We start from the raw sequence: 19,574 nt of genomic DNA on the forward strand, positions 1-19,574 counted from the left end.
TCACGACGCCTCACACGTCCTCGCCCAGCTTCGTGACGCAGTCCAGCTCTTCCTCCTGGGCGTCATCCTCCCCTGGGCTGTTCCGGATGAGACGCCTCCATCCCTCCGCCCCTCTGATCCTCTTATCAGCGAGTAAGCGGCCAAGATGGATGTTGTAAACCAGGTAAGGCTTTAAGGGGGAAATCGTCTATTTCATTACTGTTTTCTATTGGTAGCTGATGTTCATTTATTTTTATCATTTTCATATTGTCTTGCGCTTTAATAAAGATATTTTTTATCACAAATCCGCCAACCTTACCGTTTGAATGCAATGCTTTCGATCAATTGGAGTCGAAATTGCAATTAATGCATGTTTAAAAAATTGCCGTTGTGTAAAGGCACGACGGACCGCGACGTAATTGGACAATTTTCCACTACTGATGCTGCCGTCGATATGATGGAGCGGCCCGCTGACAGTCCAAAATGTGTAGGATGTCCAGAGATCTGCTGCAGCAATGACATTTAGTGAACGAAGAAGAGGATGTAGCCTATTATCTCCTGAGATTCCGCTAATTGATTCGGATTGCTCACGTCTCAATTAGCCTGCCGTTGCTAAGATAACAAACAGGAATCTAATTAATTTCTAAGGTCCTTGGTGTTTTCGTTTAGCCGCAGTAGGCCAGACACTGAAAAGGACATCTCCTGCATCTCTATGGCCACGGTTCATCTCTCCACATAGCTTGTGTGTTTTACGACAAAGCCCAACCAGGTTTTCCCGGTAAATTGCGCGCATATCAGGCTGTCAGGCTGTCCTACACATGAATTTTTTGTCCGCACATGCGTCATCGGTTTAATGTGGATGTTTGGCGAGCGCTGGCTTTTCTGGGAGAAGCAGCGAGCGTTCAGGGTGAAAGTGGCCCCCCACAGCATGAGAGAAAAACCCATCACTGCTGCTTATTCCTGTGCGGCCATTTATTGATGCACGCAGGGACACGCCGCCTTCTTTGCGGTGTCGCATTCACCTGCTCACAAATGCCCACCCCCCTTTACACCCCCCTACTCACCCACCCCTCTCTACGCCTCGTCAATTAAACACATTTCGCGAGATTTTCTTATAAATAAATAAAAAGACTGGCGTGAAGCGTGCAGCGAGAGAAGAGCCAGTTAATCAGCTTTGTCTAATTGTAATGCTTGCAGGAGCTCTTTCTCTCTCTCTCTCTCTCTCTCTCTCTCTCTCTCTCTCTCTCTCTGTCTCTCTCTCTCTCACACACACACACACACACACACAGTCGTGTTTTCATCACTTCAGAGGACATTACACTAACTTACATTAATTTCCTGGAGACTTACCCTAACCTTAACCTAACCTTCACATAACCTAAAACTAACCTTAACTTTAAACCAAGTCTTCACCCTAAAATTAATGATTTACGTTAAGGGGACTTGCTTTTTTGTCCCCATAAGTGCCCACAAAATGACTGTGTAAACAGATTTATGAGGAATACCTGGTCCACACACACATACACATATGCACACACGCGCGCACACACACGCACGCACATCATTTGAACTCAATAAATTACTACACTGTAGCTGTACAGCATCTCATATGCCCACAGAGATACCAGCTGTGGTAGTTGAGTCACTTTGTTCACAGGCAGATATTTGCTATATAACAAACACCTGCAGGTGCCAGCAGTAGGCCAGGCCTGTGGGCTATGAGAATGAGGTAATTAGGTTTACGTTTTTTAATCATCAGCATCGTCGTGTCGTCATCATCATGCCCGGTCTACTGAGACACTAGTGAGAGCGAGAGTCACTATAGAAATGCGAGAAACTCTGATGCTGATTTCTGATTTTTATTGTTGTTTTGTTTCGACAGTTGGTGGCCCAAGGGCAGTTCACAATAATCAAACAACCGCTGGGATTTATTAAAGTTCTACAATGGGTAAGTCTTCTATTTTACATATTTTTTGGTTATTGCAACAAATAATGTTTGAATATTTTCCTTGTTTATTGAAAAAAACACACAGAAGAAACTATTGTTATGGATAAACCACTTGGAATGTGCATTGTTTGCAATAAATAATGATGACATATCCCTCACTGAGAGATTTATGACCTTCTGTCACACAGAGGTCATAAAGCTGCATAGGGGCTTAATAATGTATGAATCTACTACTCTCTGAATCTACACTGTTAGAAAAAAAGGTTTGCTATTGAACCCATACTTACAAGGGTTCAGCATTTCTTTTTTTCCTTTCTCCAGACACACAAGCTCCTCTTAAGGTCTAATAATTACTTTTTTATATATGTATTCAAATAATTACTGAGGAGTCTCTCGTATCCTGATGATGAGGATGATGATATTGCCCCAGCAGGCCTGTGCAGGAGACACCAGCAGGAGGTGTTACATCACCGCTGTAGTAACACTAAGTCAGTCCAGTGAGGAATATAATGACATTTTGTCAAATCCTTCCCAGAGGACATGACCTCTGCATACAAGTGCAGTTTATTTCCTGTGTTTGATGTGCACAGTCCCTCTAACCAGATGATGGAGCCAGAAAACTACAGTATTCAGTTATTAGTTTGTTTTTTCTATGAAGAACAGCATTGATTTAGAAATAGATTCACTTAATTATTTCAATTTAGCTCAAGAAGATTTCTGCATCTTGAGGATAAAGCTGTTTCTCTTTTGTTTTTCATTTATCGGGAGCTAATTAACGTGAACAGCTCTGGTGTTTACCTCTGAATTCTCACCGGTATATGAGGTGTTAATCAAAGCCGCACATGTTAAAGATTATGTTCCACCATCACACATACTCTTGTTATAATGTGCTGTCATCCACACTGTCCTCACATCAGCAGCAGCATACTGAAGAGGCTTCAGGGTGAACAGCGGTGCCTCACTATGGCAGATTTTCTTTTTCTCTACAGCTGGGGCATCACAGTGGTGGGAAGAGTGCTTCTAATTATCCATGCAGGCCCCGCAGCAAAGTGAAGGCCTCTTAAATGTCTGGATTTGAATGTGTTTTCTTTTTTTTATATATTATGTTGTTTTGAACTGGTTCTAGCTGGTCATGGTTTTGTGGTTATGGCTTCAGCAGCCAGTTAGTGTTAGCGACATAGTGACCAAAATAATTGCTAGAGCTGCAACAATCAGTCAATGAATCGGTTAGTTGATTGACAGAAAACTCTTTCGATAATCTATTAATCATTTTAGTCATTATTTAAATTAAAAAAAACATTTGCAATTCTCAATTGTGAGAATGTGATGCTTTCCTTTGTCATATATTATAGTAAACTCAATATCTATTGGTTTTGGACCGCTAGTCTAACAAAACAAGCTAATTTTCTGACATTTAATAGTCAAAACGATAAATTGAAAGATAATAGACAAGTTAATCAAATCGATGATAATGAAAATAAACATTAGTTGCAGCCCCGCATTAAACATATGCATGACATATAATCGTGTCTACATTTTGGCGAGGTAGATGACAAGGAAAGGGGTGCCCCTCCTGCACATGGCTCCCATAATTCTTAGCCACACCCTTGCTCCTCAGCTTGGCAACACCCTTAACACAACCCAGATGAAAACGAGCGTGCCAAAGCAGCTCTGACATATTCCCATACTGCAACGGGCTCTGCAGATATACCAGAGAGCAGTCAGAAGCATGAGTGTACTGCATGACTCTGTAGTCCTTCCCTGGAGCTGTGTGAGTGTGCCAGCACCTCATCACAGCCTCCGTGGGTCACTGCAAGCCAACCACCAATCAGAAGCCACGTTCAGGAGGCCAGGGCCCATGAATCATCTGTCAGAGGGCCTGCGTGCCTCAGCGTCAGACTAGAGGAGGAGCTGCTGGAGCTGCTGCTCTTTCTGGATTAATATGGGCATGCATAACCAGCAAGACAGTGTTTTTAGGAGGGGAGAGAGGAACTACCCCTCAAAAGTATTTTTCCAGTTTCTAAAGCAGGATTCAAGCAGGAACTAATGAAAAAAAAGCTTTCTTTCTTTCCAATTTTTATGCATTTACATAAAATACAAAGCAGCAATTTGTGCAGTGTTCATATTTATATAATTTAATTAGAGAGATGCAAGTAAATGGATTGGAACAGTTTAGGACAGTCTGTGGGTTGAAGATGTGTGATTTTTTTTCTTTTTTTCTCCATTTGAGCTTGAAAATTACACTTATTTGCAAAGGCTTCTGAGTGCCATTTTTTGCTACATGTGTGGGATTAAACCAGCGTCCTGTATTTGTGACTCATGTAGCTTTGCCCACCTCGCCGCCCCGCCCCACCCCACCTCTCTCTCTCTCTCTCTCTCTCCCTCTCTCTCTCTGGAGAATAGTGCTGACAAAGCCTAGATTTGATGGATGTTGGAAGACACTGAGTTCCCAAATAAAGCTGATGTAAAGCTCAACCACAGTGTACGTAAGCAGCGCTCCTGCCTCCTCCACTACAGGATGGCAATGCTATGTTGAGTTTCATCTGCATTCAGATTTCTGCTGTCTGACTCATTCCCGGCACACGTAAAAAAAAAAAAAAAAGGCTGTTTGTGAAAACATGAAATAAGAGCTGTATTCACTTTGGCGTCGTCCCTAATGTGTAATAAAGGCTGTTGATTTTGTTGTAGCTCAGGGGGTTTTCACTGCTCAGACACTGGTGACTCTCCAGTGCCTCTGGTGAGGGGTTATACAGTTTGTGTTTATTTCTGTGCTCTTCTGCTTTTGGCTATATGTTGGCATGTATGTCTTATATAACGGTTCGATTATACACAGTATTATATAAGATATCATAACCTTTGTAGTCATGTCATCTACAGCAGATGTGACGCAGGTTTCCTCCTTAACACAGATATATTAAGCAGTCTTTAAATCTGACATGAACACATTTTATTCATTTTATTCATTGTAAAATATATTTTCTGCTTTTAAATGCACCAGACCCTGCTAACCTTAGTTTTAAAGGTAGATTTGCATATGAATCAGGAAATTATTTAAAATTTTTGGCATGCAACAATCAGATTTGAAAGTATTGTATATAATCACAAAATATTGACTGGAGGTAGCTAAATTGGCTGGTATGTAGGCTGATATTATATTACTGCATTATTATATTGATATCGGCATATATGGCTAATAAGTAACATACAGAATTACCAAATATGATCAGAGAGCAATGGCAAGTTTGTTTTTTTAACCATAAAATGTTCTGTTCACTACATATCTTGGTCAAAATTCTAATAACAATTAGATAATAATAATAATTTAAGGTGTCCTCATCAGAAATACTTATCTATATGTGTATGATACCCTCTCAAATATCAATATCAGTATCTCTGCTTCATAAATCCAGTATTAGGCAGGCTCTAATATTGTTTATTGATATTTTTACTCATCTATGAATAAGTTTTCACTGAGAGAAACAAAAAGTACAGACAGTGTGAGAGAAGCAGTAGCAGACAGTTCGTTTGTGTCTGCGTGTGTGGGATTGTGTATCTTCTCAGAACAGAGGAGCTGACACCCATCCAGCATACCAGGATGGGTAGAAACCAGCATCTACCTCCTCACTGTGTGATGCTGCCAATAGTGTTACCATGGCACCTAACACTCACTGTGCCACCATTTCTTTTCTCAGCCTGGCTGGCCCTCCGATTCTCCTCCTTCCAACTCATCCCTCACCATAAAAGTACAGCTCTTCATCGTACTACAGTGCCTCCCATTTAGATTCAGTTTCCCTTCTACTGACTTTTACTTTACTTTAATATGTATCTCATTTCATTTAAATACACTGACTAAACAGCAAACATGTATTTTGAAGTTTTTAACTTCTTATACGTTTAAATCAGGGCTTGTACTCTGTGTTATGATACAGCAATAATGTTCTGAAAAGCTACATTTCTCTCTTGGAGTAAAACTATTCAAGAATATATTCATATTCAGCTTCCCCCACTTCTTATGTCATGTCAGTGTGATTCAAATGCTTTCATTCATAACATTGCATCACTTTACGATGATTCAGTCAAAGCAGCAGTGTTGCCCTAGTTAGAGTAAGTTTCATTTTTTCCAAGATGTCTCTGAGGAAGAAGAACATACAGCTGGGGCACCAAATGTTGGTCTAGATATTGATCCCCCCTCATGAAATCTTAACCTCTAACTGTCTCAGTGGGATAATGAAACACTGATATGGACGCTGGGAGCTCTAAAACCTTTGAACAGCTTCAAAAATAAAAAAACAGCTACAGAAAGTTACCTTGTAGCAGCATAAGGCAGTTATAGCAAACAGAAAGAGATTGATGACATTTGTTTTTTCGGATGAAATATACCATAATGCGCACTGTGTGAAGGATTGTGCCAACACTGCAGTTGTGATAGACTGCACAAGCTGTAGGTATTGATTAATTGCACAACTGCGGCATTATATCCTGTTATTCTGCTTTCAGTTTAAAGGGAAAACACAACTCACTTTTTGCTGCCTTTTCTTACAATCTTACAGATTTCAATTTTGATCCGTTTGCTGGAACCAGATTCTTCCGAACACTGACAGAGTTAAGACAACGTGACAACATTGTAATGAAGCTCAAATATTCGTAAAATTCAGATCAGTTTCCATATGTCTGACTAAGACTGTAATAATGTGGAAATTCTTTGTGTTTTAAGGTGGATTCTACCTCTGTAGCTCCACTGTAGATAGCAAATGACTCTTTTTTTTCTTTACTTGTGTTGTTTATGAGCAGCATCATCTCCCCTCCCCCTCTTTCATCACATCTACAGTCATTTGCATTGATTATTAAAACCTGTTAATTAGCTTTTTACTAACAACACGAAGAGAAGGTGTTTGAGATTTTGGTAGAGAACACTAGAAAATATAATAGCCCTCCAGGAACACAGATGGATGAGTAAAGCTATCACAATGAGGCTCTGTTTAGGCAGCCACTGTGTGTAAATCCAGCAAACGAGCCTGCGACTCACATTAGCTAAAAGATTACTCTAAATAGTCCAGTGTGTGGATGCCTGCAGCAGGTAAACGGTACTACAAGACTAGAATTAAGGAGTGAGGACATGTCTTTGTGTGTGTGTGTGTGTGTGTGTGTGTGCATATGAGCTTATGTGTATGCATGTGTGTATGTGTTGTGACTGGCTTTACAGTAGCTTGTAGTTGAGTATTTGGCGACAGATGGTAGAGCACCTCAGTCAGATTAATAGCTGGATTTTCTGTCCAATCGGATCTGGCCTGCTGCGTAGGGAGGGTGTGGTAAAAATAATCTGACTCGTCTAATCTGCTGTTTGTGTGTGTTAGAGTGTGTGAGTTTATCTCCACGCATGTCTGTTTGTGCCATTCTGCAGAACAAAACTGAACAAAATTACTCTGAATGAATACAATATCACTGTTGTACCATAAAATACAAAAACATAAATACTATAGGAACAACCACAGAAAAACAACATCAACTGAATGTAATGGTAACCATGGCAACAGGTGCAGCCTGTGCTGTGCAACCTGGTGATCATACTGCATTGATTTGCACTCGGTGTGCATTTTTCAGCAGCTTGCCATGATTGGTGGAACGTCAGTCTGCTTGAGAGATGGCAGGTGGTGAAAGCACAGTCTGCAGCTTTTACAGTTGTCACCTGTTTTACACTCTTCGTTTACATGGTTACATCATCTGAAGTAAACTGGAGTATAGAAAGTGTTGGATACATAATGCAGTACCAGTATTCTCTGGGTTTTTTTTGTTTGTTTTTTTTGCAGTTTGTCTGCGAGGTGTCAAAGATCACTGGAGAAGTAGTCAGATTTTCACTCTATCTTTTCTCTCTTTTTCTTCCTGCAGATCTTTGCAATCTTCGCCTTCTCAACATGTGGCAGTTACTCTGGCATGTTCAAGCTGAGCGTGGAGTGTAAAAACCGGTCGGAGAGTGACCTAGGCATAGAAGTAGAATTTGAATATCCATTCAGGTACGTATTCAGTCATGCACATGTTACTTCCAACACTAATAGAAACTGTAAGTTCTTACACATTGTAAATACACATTCGGCACCTGAATCAGAATAATTTACTTATTAGTCATGGTTAGATCTAATTTGGAAGTTTGCTTTTTAAGATTTGATTCATTTGAACGTCTCAGAACATAAGGTTGAGAGTGATCCTTACAACACTGCATCTTTTCCTAAGTGGCATTTGTTATAAATTACATAAAAAAGTGCATATGTATATATAGAGAGAGGGACGAACACATAATTTCTAATTTATAATCAAGGCTGAAGACTTTTCTGTTTGCCTCTGCCCTTGATATGCACCGTAGCTGCACTGTAATTTTTATTCTCCTGTTTAATTTGTCTTCTTCTATATTAGTCATTTCGTCTTCTATTTTAACCCTTATAAATCATATTTAAATCTGTCTTTTGATAATGCCTTGTCTTTATGCCTTTTATATTTTATATAAAGCACTTTGTAAGGTCATTAGCCTGCATCAGAGTTGAAGGTTAAAGGAGCAGTTTGACATTTCGGGGAATATGCTTATTCACTTTCTTGTGAGAGTCAGATGAGAAGACCAATACCACTTTGACATCTGTCCATTAAATATGAAGCTGGAGCCAGGAGATGGTTAGCTTAGCTAACAGTTAGCCTCGCTAGTCCCACATATAACCCCCCATAAAACTTGTTTTTACTCTTCGGGTTTTGTATGGACCAAAAACATGTTAATCAGTGAGCTTTAGGCAGCTAAAGCAGACACGAGTGGTATCAGTCCTCTCATTGAACTCTCAGCAGAAAGCAAATAAAATACAGTCCCTGCAGTATTTTGTTACAGACTGCATTAATATTTTTTACATACATGGATAATTTAAATAGGCATATTTAAAATAAAAATAACACGGCCTGTCTCTGTGGTGTAGCACTACTTACTCAATACTTTTTCTTTGTTCCTCTTGCAGTTTTTCATATCTGTCTCTCTGTCTGTTGCTGTTCTTAGGCTCCATCAGGTGTACTTTGATGCCCCCTCCTGTAAGGGAGGGAACCCCGAGCGTCTATTCCTGGTCGGGGACTACTCTTCCTCAGCTGAGTTCTTTGTCACCATCGGTGTCTTTTCCTTCCTCTACTCTATGGCAGCCCTCTCTGTATACTGTTTCGTACTGGAGAAATACCGTGAAAACAGCAAGGGGGCCCAGATCGTGAGTTTGGTTATTCCTGACATTTCTTTGGCCTACATGCCCTCAAACTAATCTTACTATTAATATAGTTGTTGGTAGTAAAAGTGATCATCTTGTCTTGCTGATCCCCAGGACTTTGTTGTGACAGCGGTGTTCGCCTTCATGTGGCTGGTGTCCTCGTGTGCTTGGGCTAAGGGTCTGTCAGATGTGAAAACAAACACAGATCCAGAAAAGGTCATTTCCTACATCTCAGCCTGTGATGAACAAGAGAATCGCTGCCGTGAAATTTACGACCCCAAAGTCTCTGGCCTCAACACCTCTGTGGTAGGTCCCAGATGCTTCACACTGAACTAAACCATGAGAAGACTTGACATTATGACAGTAAATACTCGGAAATTAAACACTTATCTGAAAACACTCTTTCCAATCCACAGGCTTTTGGCTTCATCAACCTGATCCTGTGGATAGGAAACCTGTGGTTCGTGTTCAAGGAGACCGGCTGGATGGCTGCCTTCGCTGGAACATACGTCCCATCACAAGAAAAGCAGCCTGCTCCTGATTCCTTTGCCCAGGGTGGCTACGGTGAGCAGGACCCCTATGCCGGTTCCCAGGGAGGATACCAACCCGACTATGGCCAGCAGGGAGGCTACGAGGATGGAGGCTACAACCAGGGCTATGAGCAGCAGCCCACTTCCTACTCTAATCAAATGTGAGCCTGTCCAGTCAATCTACAGCTGCAGGATGGTGAGTATAAACATAAGTCATAGGATGAAACAGATCACATTATCTTAGAGTTATGATCTAATCTAGTCTTTCATTTTAAGCACTTGTAATGGCTGTTTTATAACTTCATCTTCTGGATATCAACCTAATACTAATGTCAATATTTTGGTCCAGTAGTGGCATTTTGCTTGCTGCTGCATGATCAACAAGTATGGGTGGAGGTCTGCTGCTATGCAGATGATGCACAAACTTACATTTTTATAATGCTATCCTTTCCTGATTATCTCCGCTTTGGATGCAGTGTTAAAGTCACAGTGAACCAGCAGTTAGAGGGTCTATAGCTTCCATAAAGTGAAGCATTTCAGAGTGAAACTGAATACGTTGGCGGGTTATGATTACAAGAAGGATTTGAATCATGTCCTTCAAATTTGATTGGAGTTGGCATGTGGGCATGGCATAGCAAATACAAAGCAGAGGACTGTTTCCCTCCAACCAAACCTCCCTCACCCTCCAGTTTTTACCAACTGACATCCAAAAACACACCTCTTACTGCTCTGCTAGCTACTTCAACCCACAAGAATCAGAAATAGTTTTATGTGATTTGCGGAGTTAGCTCGTTGCCCCAAATCACATTTGATGATTTATGTATATATTCTTGAGTTTGATATCAGTCATCAAAACTAACAAACTAAACAAGAAGTAACGGAAAACAGGGAAAAATGTATGTCTTTATTTCACTGTGTCTCCTAAAGTCTAACTACTAAAACCTGAAGGTATTTTTTAATTAACAGTAGCTCTCAGTAGGGCTGCAAATAATGATTACTTTCATTATCATTGTTTAGTCTATAAAATGTCAGGTGAAAAATGTCGATCACTGTTTCCCGAAGCCCAAGATGACGTCCTCAAATGTCTTCTTTTGTCCCGACCAAAAGTCCACAACCTAAAGATATTCAGTTTACTGTATAGAAAACTAAAGAAACCAGAAAATATTCACATTTAAGAGGCTGGAACCAGAGAATTTAGACATTTTTTAAAATAATGACTCCGAATGAAGCAATTATCAAAATAGTTGGCGATTAATTTAATAGTTGGTGACTAATCATTGCAGCTCTAGCTTATAGCAAAGAAAAGCCTGAACCTTCTGTCAGCATACCAGAAAATGTGCTTACATGTACTTAAAATATATACTACAAACAAAAATGTCCTCACTAGAATAGCAACCTATGTTTACATTTTCCTGACAAGCGATCTCGTGCAAATGATGAAAACCTCCTCCAGAAAAATTAAAGCAAAACGTTGTTCGTTGAAACAGCATATGTTTATGTTCAGTAGCAAAGGTGATGGTGGCATCACGTTGTTGCATGACAATGAGGTCGGGGTAGTTTGATGGTGCACAAAGCAGTCTATGGTACAGCACCCTGTTATAGTACTGTACTGTAATCTCATCATATATGCACTCACCTGCTCTATTTTCCCGTTGAGTGCCACTATTCCCCAAAAACCATTTTATAGTCCTAAAACTTTGGGTGAAAGAGCTTTTTGGTGTAGTGCTGCATGTTTTTTAACATCATTGGTTAGAGTTCACTCCATAAGTTAGTGCTTTAGTTTTTGTTTTAATCTACTTTGTGACAGTTGTGCTAAATACTGTCTATAACTTCTTATCTGATGTTTAATTTCCTCTTTTTAATCATTTGTACCACTATGGGGTTTGAAAAGAATATTATAAATGAATATATTCTAATAATAAAATTTATTACATAACATAACATACATCATAAAACTACATACAGTACTTGTCATTTTCTTTAATGTGGTAGAAGGTGCCATCATATCAGCTATATCCCATATTTGCTGAGCTATAGTTTTGTTTATATATTCAACATGTAACTAATGTGATATTTTTCTTCCCTCTGTCTCTTGCTTCTCTACTTTTTTTTTTTTTTTACCTCTTCCCAGGGTGACCTTGTGACTATGGAGTGTGGCTCTCAACCACCACCTGCATTTCCGCACTCCTCTGTTTGTCTGTTTGTGTATTTGTGAGTTGACAGGCGGAGGGAGGGCGGCATGGAGGGCAGAAACCGGTGGGGCCTGGGGAGGGGAACGCCACTGGGGAGCAGGATTGTGGTGTGGGGGGGGAAATGGGGGAAATGGGTCTTTGCTGTAACATGATGTTTATTCTCGTGATGTATTTAACTGTAGAAGACAACAGAGGATTGTCTGTTTGGTTATACGAGAAAAACTTGAATACAAATACCAAAACATTCATTGACGAACATTTAAGAGAAATCTTGTAATGGAAAAGACTTACATTTATGGAGAAAAAAAAATTGTAGTAATATTTAACTTGGGAGAATGTATTTGTCTGTGCTGTGTAAATATCAACATGCTGATATATATGATTATATGTACTCAGTTGAATAATTGTGCACTCCATATTAGTTGTTATACAACAAATGTTGAGCACAGAGTTATTCAATTGCATTTACTTTGGTTCTGTTTAGGAGCTCACATAGTTTAGCCTTTGCCCTTCATCTCCCTTTCTATAAATTATTCATGCTATAATGATGTTTTTATTTATTCATCTCAGAATCTATGAACATCATTTTTTTTTTTTTTATTTTCTCATTGTGATATTTTTATTTGCAGCATTACTGACAGGATTTAAGGAACGGGGTAAAGGCTACTGGAAATGTGATGGCAAATGTTAAAAGGAAAACAAGATAATTATAGATATAAAAAGTGAGCAGAGAAAGAGTGAATTATAGTAATAGCAGTGAATAGTTGGTTTTAAGTAGGTTGTTTCAACTTTATTCATGTCTTTATATATATTTTTCCATCAAATATCACTGTCAAGAAAGGACGAACTCACATAATATTTTAAATCCTGACATATAAAGTCAACAATGCATAAGGTTAAGAAAATTAATGAGCATGGTAGCATCTTATATTTGCTGTGCTGTTTCAGAAAATGCTATAGTGTGCTGTCGGTATGAAAATTGTGAATCGGAGCCGTGAACAACAGTTTTAGACGCGTGTGTTTGTTTATTTGTTTGGATTTATGTAATGGCATCAAAACAGATTTTGTGGATGAACCTCGTCCTGTTTCGATCGCCTTTTATGTGGTCCAGAAAGTTGTAAAACAGAGTCATATAGTTTTTTAACTGGTGTTTCTATCACACTGTAATCAGTGACATACATACTCACATTAACATGAACTGTAGGTAAATGAGAAAAAAAGTATATTACACTTTAAAGACCTTGGTTATGCCATGGTAAACACAATATTCTAAGGCGGTCAGAACGATATGTCTCCATATATACTTCTCCTGCATCTTCAATCCTTGTTTATCTCTTCTCTTTCTGAAGGCAATCAAATTTACTGCATGCATCATACTCCTTATATCCTAAAGCATCCCTAAACATAGTTGAGAGGCTGAGGCTCAAAGCTGCAGGAAAGACTACACAGTAAAACCGTGGTATGTTTGATCCATCGTAGTGGTTACTGCGCAGCACATACAGAAGCTCTGCTATATTCCACACAAAGCACAAAGTATGTGCTGCAATAATTACTTCTTTCCAGATAAATGCACCTCCTGTCCTACTGCCAATCCTCTGTTTAGATATAAGAGAACATGTTTGCCAAATGGTAAGAGATGTGTCTTGATTGGTAGTTTTGCTTCCATAGTCCTCATGAGAATTAATTGTTGTCCATTTCCAGTATATTGGTCCACTGCACAGCCGTGGATTCACTCATTTTTTTTAAAATCAGGGTTCTTTGATTCAGGCAGTGTAGAAGCACCTGGCTTTCTCTCTTCCTCTAGTCCCCCATCTATCCTCTGTTCTTTCTCTCTATCTCTCTTTCTCTCTTTCACGGTAGCTCTTATAAATATGCTGAAATGAACTATACTCTGTCGTTAGTGGTGAATGATGTCTTGTGATACTCTCTACGCCTTTGGATAGTGCTGTGTTTATTGTGTATGATGTATTCATATTAGTATTTATGATAATGATAAGTCAGAGAAAAGAAATATCCAAGACTCCAGAATTCTGCTGTATTCTTATTATATGGGATCCATGTGAAACAAAATGAAATAAACTTGAAATTATTCTGTTGAAGGTAAAAATGTGTACTTCTGTTCATGGTCACCTTTTTGTTCATTTGGTCGAGTTGGATTTATTAAAAGCATCACTACTAATAAACTGTCAAAAACCAGTGGTGGAAAGTAACAAAGTACCAGTCAAGAGTTTGGACTTTCTCATTCAGGTGAAAGGGAACGTGTCCAAACATTTGACTGGTACTGTACATTTACTCAAGTACTGTACTTAAATACAATTTTTAGGTTTTCAACCTTTTTGTCATTTGATGTCTTACAAAAAGCAGTGTGTAGTCGGGGTCACATTTCAGATATCTGAGTTGTTAACACCTCCACTGAATAGTGATTTTTCCCTCTAAACTTCTCACATGGTTTCATTTCAATAAATGTTCAAATGATCCAATATTTCACCAAAAATCAGAGATTGAAGAAAAATTCTCTCATCCCTCATCCCATCCCATTCTCTCTTCTCACTACCCCTCAGATTTATCTGGTGACCCTTTGGAGCGGTTGAGAAACGCTGAACGAAACTAGTTAACTGTATATAAAGTAGTTGAAACTAGCTCCACCTGCAGCAGCTACAACAGTAACATGCTGCTCTAACACTGATACTTCACTAATAATAATCTAATGTTGTCATATATAATAATATATCAGTCATAGGGACGAAATAAGTACTTTTACTGTGATACTTTAAGTACATTTTGCTGCTAATACTAATGTACTTAAGTAAAATCTTTCATACAGGACCTGCAATGGAGTATTTTTACATTGTTTTATTGGTAGTTTTACTTCAGTAAAGGATCTGAATACTTTTTCCACCACTGTTCAAAAAAGAGCAAAGCAACACAGATGAAAATGAAATAGAAACTTTCAGGTGGCACAGCTGGGCTAGGCACGGCCTATTAAGTGATGGTTTCAGAAGAAGCTGTAAAATGCAGATGTTGTTTAGGTATTTTTGTAGCCGACCTATTTTAAGAGGCCCTTCTGTATATTTCCAAGTACAGCAGGCATTTAAACACCTTTTCAGGCATGCTGTGGACTCTGCATGGTGCACCCCAATGTTCAATGAGGGTATCAACTGAACTGAAGCGGTGTCCTTAGTCACTTCTCCTCATTTTTCTAAATCTGAGAATTTCTTTCACTTGTCTTGTCCATATAAATAATGCAAGGAGGATCAGTATTTAAAAGATTGTACCATTATAATGTGCATTGGACATTGTACTAGTAGCCCAAAACTGACTTTAAGTACATAGTTTAATTATTTTTGATTCAATTGTCACAATTTTACAGATAACAGACATTTGAATTGAACTGTAAAATACAGTTGGAGTAGTCAAAAAGCTGCCATGCTTTGGCCTGAGGTATAACCTCTGTTATTAGGGTGCAGGTCTTATCAGTTCTTCTTCATTATGTTACTGTAGTTGCCAAAGCAAATGAAAATAAGTTTTCAATCAAAACTCGCTCTCTATTCAAATGTAAAATTTGTAGGCTATGTAAGCTATTTATCATCACCTGTATCTTATACAAACTAAATCACAACCACTCTTCTGTTGACTCACACAGTAGAAAAATCATCCACCTATGAGGATATGCTGCCTTCAGCAACAATCGGAAATACCACAATTCTGAGCTGGAAGAATATCAACGACTGGAGGAGGTGGAGGTGTTATCTTATGAATCAATCATAATAGATAAATATGTACAAGGCTGGAAATGTGACAAACTTCAGGACAGTAACAACTTAAAGTGAAAGTGATTGAAATATTAACTAAATTTTTTGTTTTTATTTTGAGACCACTTTCCCTTGATTAGCAGTCGTGGGAACTAACAAAGTACATTTACTCAAGTACTACACTTGAGTACACTTTTGAGGTACTCATACATTACTTGAGTATTTTGGATTTAATGCTACTGTAAATTTCTACTTCATGTCCTTTTTAGAAGGCAAACAGGATACTTTTTATTACACAAAAGCTGCAGTGATTAGTCGATTAATTGGTTAGTTCACTGACAGAAAATTAGAAAAATCGGCAACAATTTTCATATACGATTAATTGTTTTGAGTAATTTTTTTTAAGAAAAAGTCTGCAATTCTGAATATATCTGACTCTTTTGAGTTTTAAAAATGTTGTGGGAGATATTGGCCTATCTGAAGATTTTCCACCACACTATATATTAATATTACACTCTTAAAGGGCCAGCATTATTCTGCATAATGGGCACTTTTCTTTTTGAAACTTTAGGTACATTTTACTGTCTTCACAGTACTTTAACTTGAGTATAATTTTAAATACAGGACATTTACTTGTAAGGTAGTGTTTTTACATTGTACTTTAATACTTTTACCAAAGTAAAAGATGGGATTACCTCTTCCACCACTGGTGATTAATAAATTATGGAAACACATTGCATTCAGCAAGAAAAAAAAATGGAGGCCTTATCTAATGCTTCTGAGTTAAGTATGCCATAATAATGACTTACTATCTCATAATTACGAAAAAGATGTTGTCGTGGGAAATCACCCACAACTTAGCATTAAACTCAGAACTTATAAGAGAAACCCGTTACCATGGAACAACACAAGATCAACACACGAAATCTGATGAGATGAGCTGATGAGATAACTGACTCATTAAAGATCAAAGCAAAAAGCTGCAATTTTGGAGATCTCTATGAGGAGCTTATTAGAGATAGACTGGTCTGTGACATTAATAATGACAATTTGAGAGAGGTGCTACTGTGTGATAGCGATTTGACATAAGCTAAGGCTATCTCCACCTGCGAAATTCATGAGACGACTGAAGAGCACAACAAAACACTGGCTTCTCCACAGCACTCCATCACAAATGTTGATGCAGTCCAGGTTAGATTCATGAGAAACAAAAGCATGAGATAAAAATTAAAAAGTCAAATCTGAGCAAGACAGAATGCAGAAGTTGGTTGTCATCACACCTGGCTCTGTGCCAACTGATCGTTATCTATGGTTGCCAACAACAAAAACGACAAACAGGAAATCAGAATCCAAGAGACCTGAAAACTGCTTTGAAAAGATAACATTACCTTATATGTAATGTGGAGGAAGTGGCTGCACACATCAAATGAAACTGTGAAACTGACACTTGATGACACATCTTTAGTGCTACCCACTTTCAGCACTCCTTTCTACAGATGCCATTCGGACTCAGCTCTGCCAGTGAAGTGTTCCAGCACTACATGGAACAGAATTTTTGCTGGATATCCCTGTGCGATCATAGTCGACAACATAATCATTGGAGGTAAAATCATGGAAAAACACAAAACCAACTTGAGAAAAGTGCTCAACCGAGTGGTGAACTTGAGGCTTAATCCTCTCAAGTGCAGCTTCAGCTACGTTGGCCACTTTTTTACAAGTGAAGGCATCAAAGCCAACCCCTCCAAAACAAAAGCAATCAGTGAAATGCCAGTACCAGCAGAAGTCCCAGCTCTGCAAAGATTTCTTGGGATAGTCAACTACCTTGGAAAATTCATTCCAAACTACAGTCAGCTTATGGTTGCACTGTGACAACTCACACACAAAGACACTGAATGGACTTGGCATGAACAGCAGCAAAATGTTTTGTTAGCACTAAAGAAGCACTTGTCCAGCCCACCAGTTTTGTCATACTATGATGTCAGCAAGCTGGTGACACTTGTAATGTAATGCTTCACAGTATGGACTTGGTTCAGCGTGTTTGCAGGAAGGAAACCTGCACCCTTTGCTTCACAAATGCTAGCTGACACAGAAACCAGACATACTCTAATTGAAAAAGAGCTGTCGGCAGTGGTTTTTGTGTGTTCAAAATTCAGTGATTATATCTAACATATCAAACCAAGACCACAGAAGATAATGTTAAAACTTCAAAAGTGTGGCATCACCTTCATGTACAAAAGCGGAAAACAAACACGCCTGGCTGACACTCTGTCTCGAGCTCCCAGGTGTTCCACTGCTCAGCAAGCTGATGAGGAGGACAGCTTCGATATGATGACAGTCAACTAAATATCCTCTTCTTGCTTTGAGGAGTTAAAGAGACACACAGCAGATGACACAACCCTGCAGACACTTAGCACTATTATCAGACATGAATGGCCCAGAAAACAGAGCAATCTGCCACATGTCATTTATCCTTATTTTCCTTACAGAGATTAACTAAATATTGAAGATGGGGTCGCCATGAAAGGTCACAAAGCAGTCATTCCTTGGTCACTATAAGAGGAGTACATCAGCATTACATGCAGAGAACATCCTGGTGCAGAAGCTGCTAAACGGAGAGCAAGAAGCATACTTTTCTGGCCTACAATTAGCGACAACGTCAATAAAGAACAGGCGTGCTCTGTGTGTAACAGCATAAAGTCACACCGGCAGAAAGAATCACTTTTGCTGCATCCTGTTCCAGACCTTGTTTGGTCGACTGTGGCAACAGACATCTTTGAATGGCGCAGTTAGCAGAAGTAAAGCTGTACAAGAGGAGTCGCTGACACATTTTGCCCCAGTACAGGTCAATCTAAGTGACACTGACCACCAGGATATTGGACTTGGGTCAAAAGACTATAACACTTTCACAAGAGAAAGACAGGAAATGATGGGACCCTGAGCAGTTCCAGCTTGAGGTGCCTCTAACAAAGCTACCCTTAAACACAACTGAAAGTCTGTACAGGAAGCAAAGGCTGCACACATTAAACAATGGGGAAGATGTAGTAGAAGTCTTAAAAGGCTTAAAATACATGTAGAAATTATTATATATGACTTAAGTATAGAGTGAGTATGTTTTGCTATTTAGTCGGATGATGAAAAAAACATTTTAAATATGTCACATAAAAAAAGTTAAAAGTAATGCCAGACTGTCTCTGCTACCGAAGCAAAGAGCGGAAAAGGAGTCAATGAATGATGAGGCCTGTCTTACCCAAATGTTGCATTTGTAATCATGGGAGCCAATTAACAGTGTGTAGATTATGTTTCTAATAAAAGACAAGCTTTCATTTTTATTTTCTATTATCATCACACCGTTGTCTCATGTTATTCTGAGCTGCAGTGATAGAATCAGAGTGTAAAATCACCCACACTGTCATAAATGTTGCACAATAAAAATGCAGCTAAAATGATCACAATGTGTTTAGTTTTGTAAACGATCTCTCTGTTTGTTAGAAGCTCTGTTTAAAACCAGAGTGGAATTATAAAGCCTGGAACAATTAAATGCTTCTTCTGGCCTATAAAAACATATATATTGCTCTTTTTTACTTGTCACTTTATTGTAAACTCAGGACTTTTGTCCATGTCGGGATCCCGTAGGAATGATGACTCCTTTATTCCAGTGATCTGACTGGTCAGTTTTCGAGGTGTTGACAGGTTCTGATCCAATCCTTTGAAGTTGCTCTGGAGCAGGTTAGCTGTTCAGCATAATCTACCATAGTGATGTACCCTAGTTAGAAGTGAACCACCGTCGTAACCCTGAAAACCTTGAGTTAAACCTGAAATTACCTGCACTAACCCCAAATCCTGCTTCGTAGTACAGACCCCTAAGTGACTGTACTTACTGTCCCTGCTACTACCATGTCCTCGATATCATGGTCAATAATCTAGATTTGAAGTTACAAAATTTATATTAA

General features: G+C 38.9%; 1 protein-coding gene across 1 annotated transcript; it reads left to right on the plus strand.

The window, feature by feature from the left end:
* Positions 1-102: 102 nt before the first annotated feature.
* sypb (synaptophysin b) lies at positions 103-13,979 on the plus strand. Its single transcript, XM_044351753.1, has 7 exons — positions 103-163; positions 1,862-1,927; positions 7,814-7,938; positions 8,955-9,153; positions 9,265-9,456; positions 9,567-9,876; positions 11,812-13,979. The coding sequence occupies exons 1-6, from the start codon at positions 146-148 to the stop codon at positions 9,843-9,845; spliced, it is 879 nt and encodes a 292-aa protein (XP_044207688.1). The 5' UTR covers positions 103-145; the 3' UTR covers positions 9,846-9,876; positions 11,812-13,979.
* Positions 13,980-19,574: the final 5,595 nt, after the last annotated feature.

The sequence above is a fragment of the Thunnus albacares genome, chromosome 5, assembly GCF_914725855.1.
Source record: "Thunnus albacares chromosome 5, fThuAlb1.1, whole genome shotgun sequence".
NCBI lineage: Eukaryota > Metazoa > Chordata > Actinopteri > Scombriformes > Scombridae > Thunnus > Thunnus albacares.

Bases quoted from the DNA above. Each gene is read 5' to 3' on its own strand.
- sypb (XM_044351753.1), top strand. The intron at 1,928-7,813 runs GTAAGTCTTCTA...TTCTTCCTGCAG, and splicing joins TTATTAAAGTTCTACAATGG to ATCTTTGCAATCTTCGCCTT. The intron at 9,154-9,264 runs GTGAGTTTGGTT...GCTGATCCCCAG, and splicing joins ACAGCAAGGGGGCCCAGATC to GACTTTGTTGTGACAGCGGT.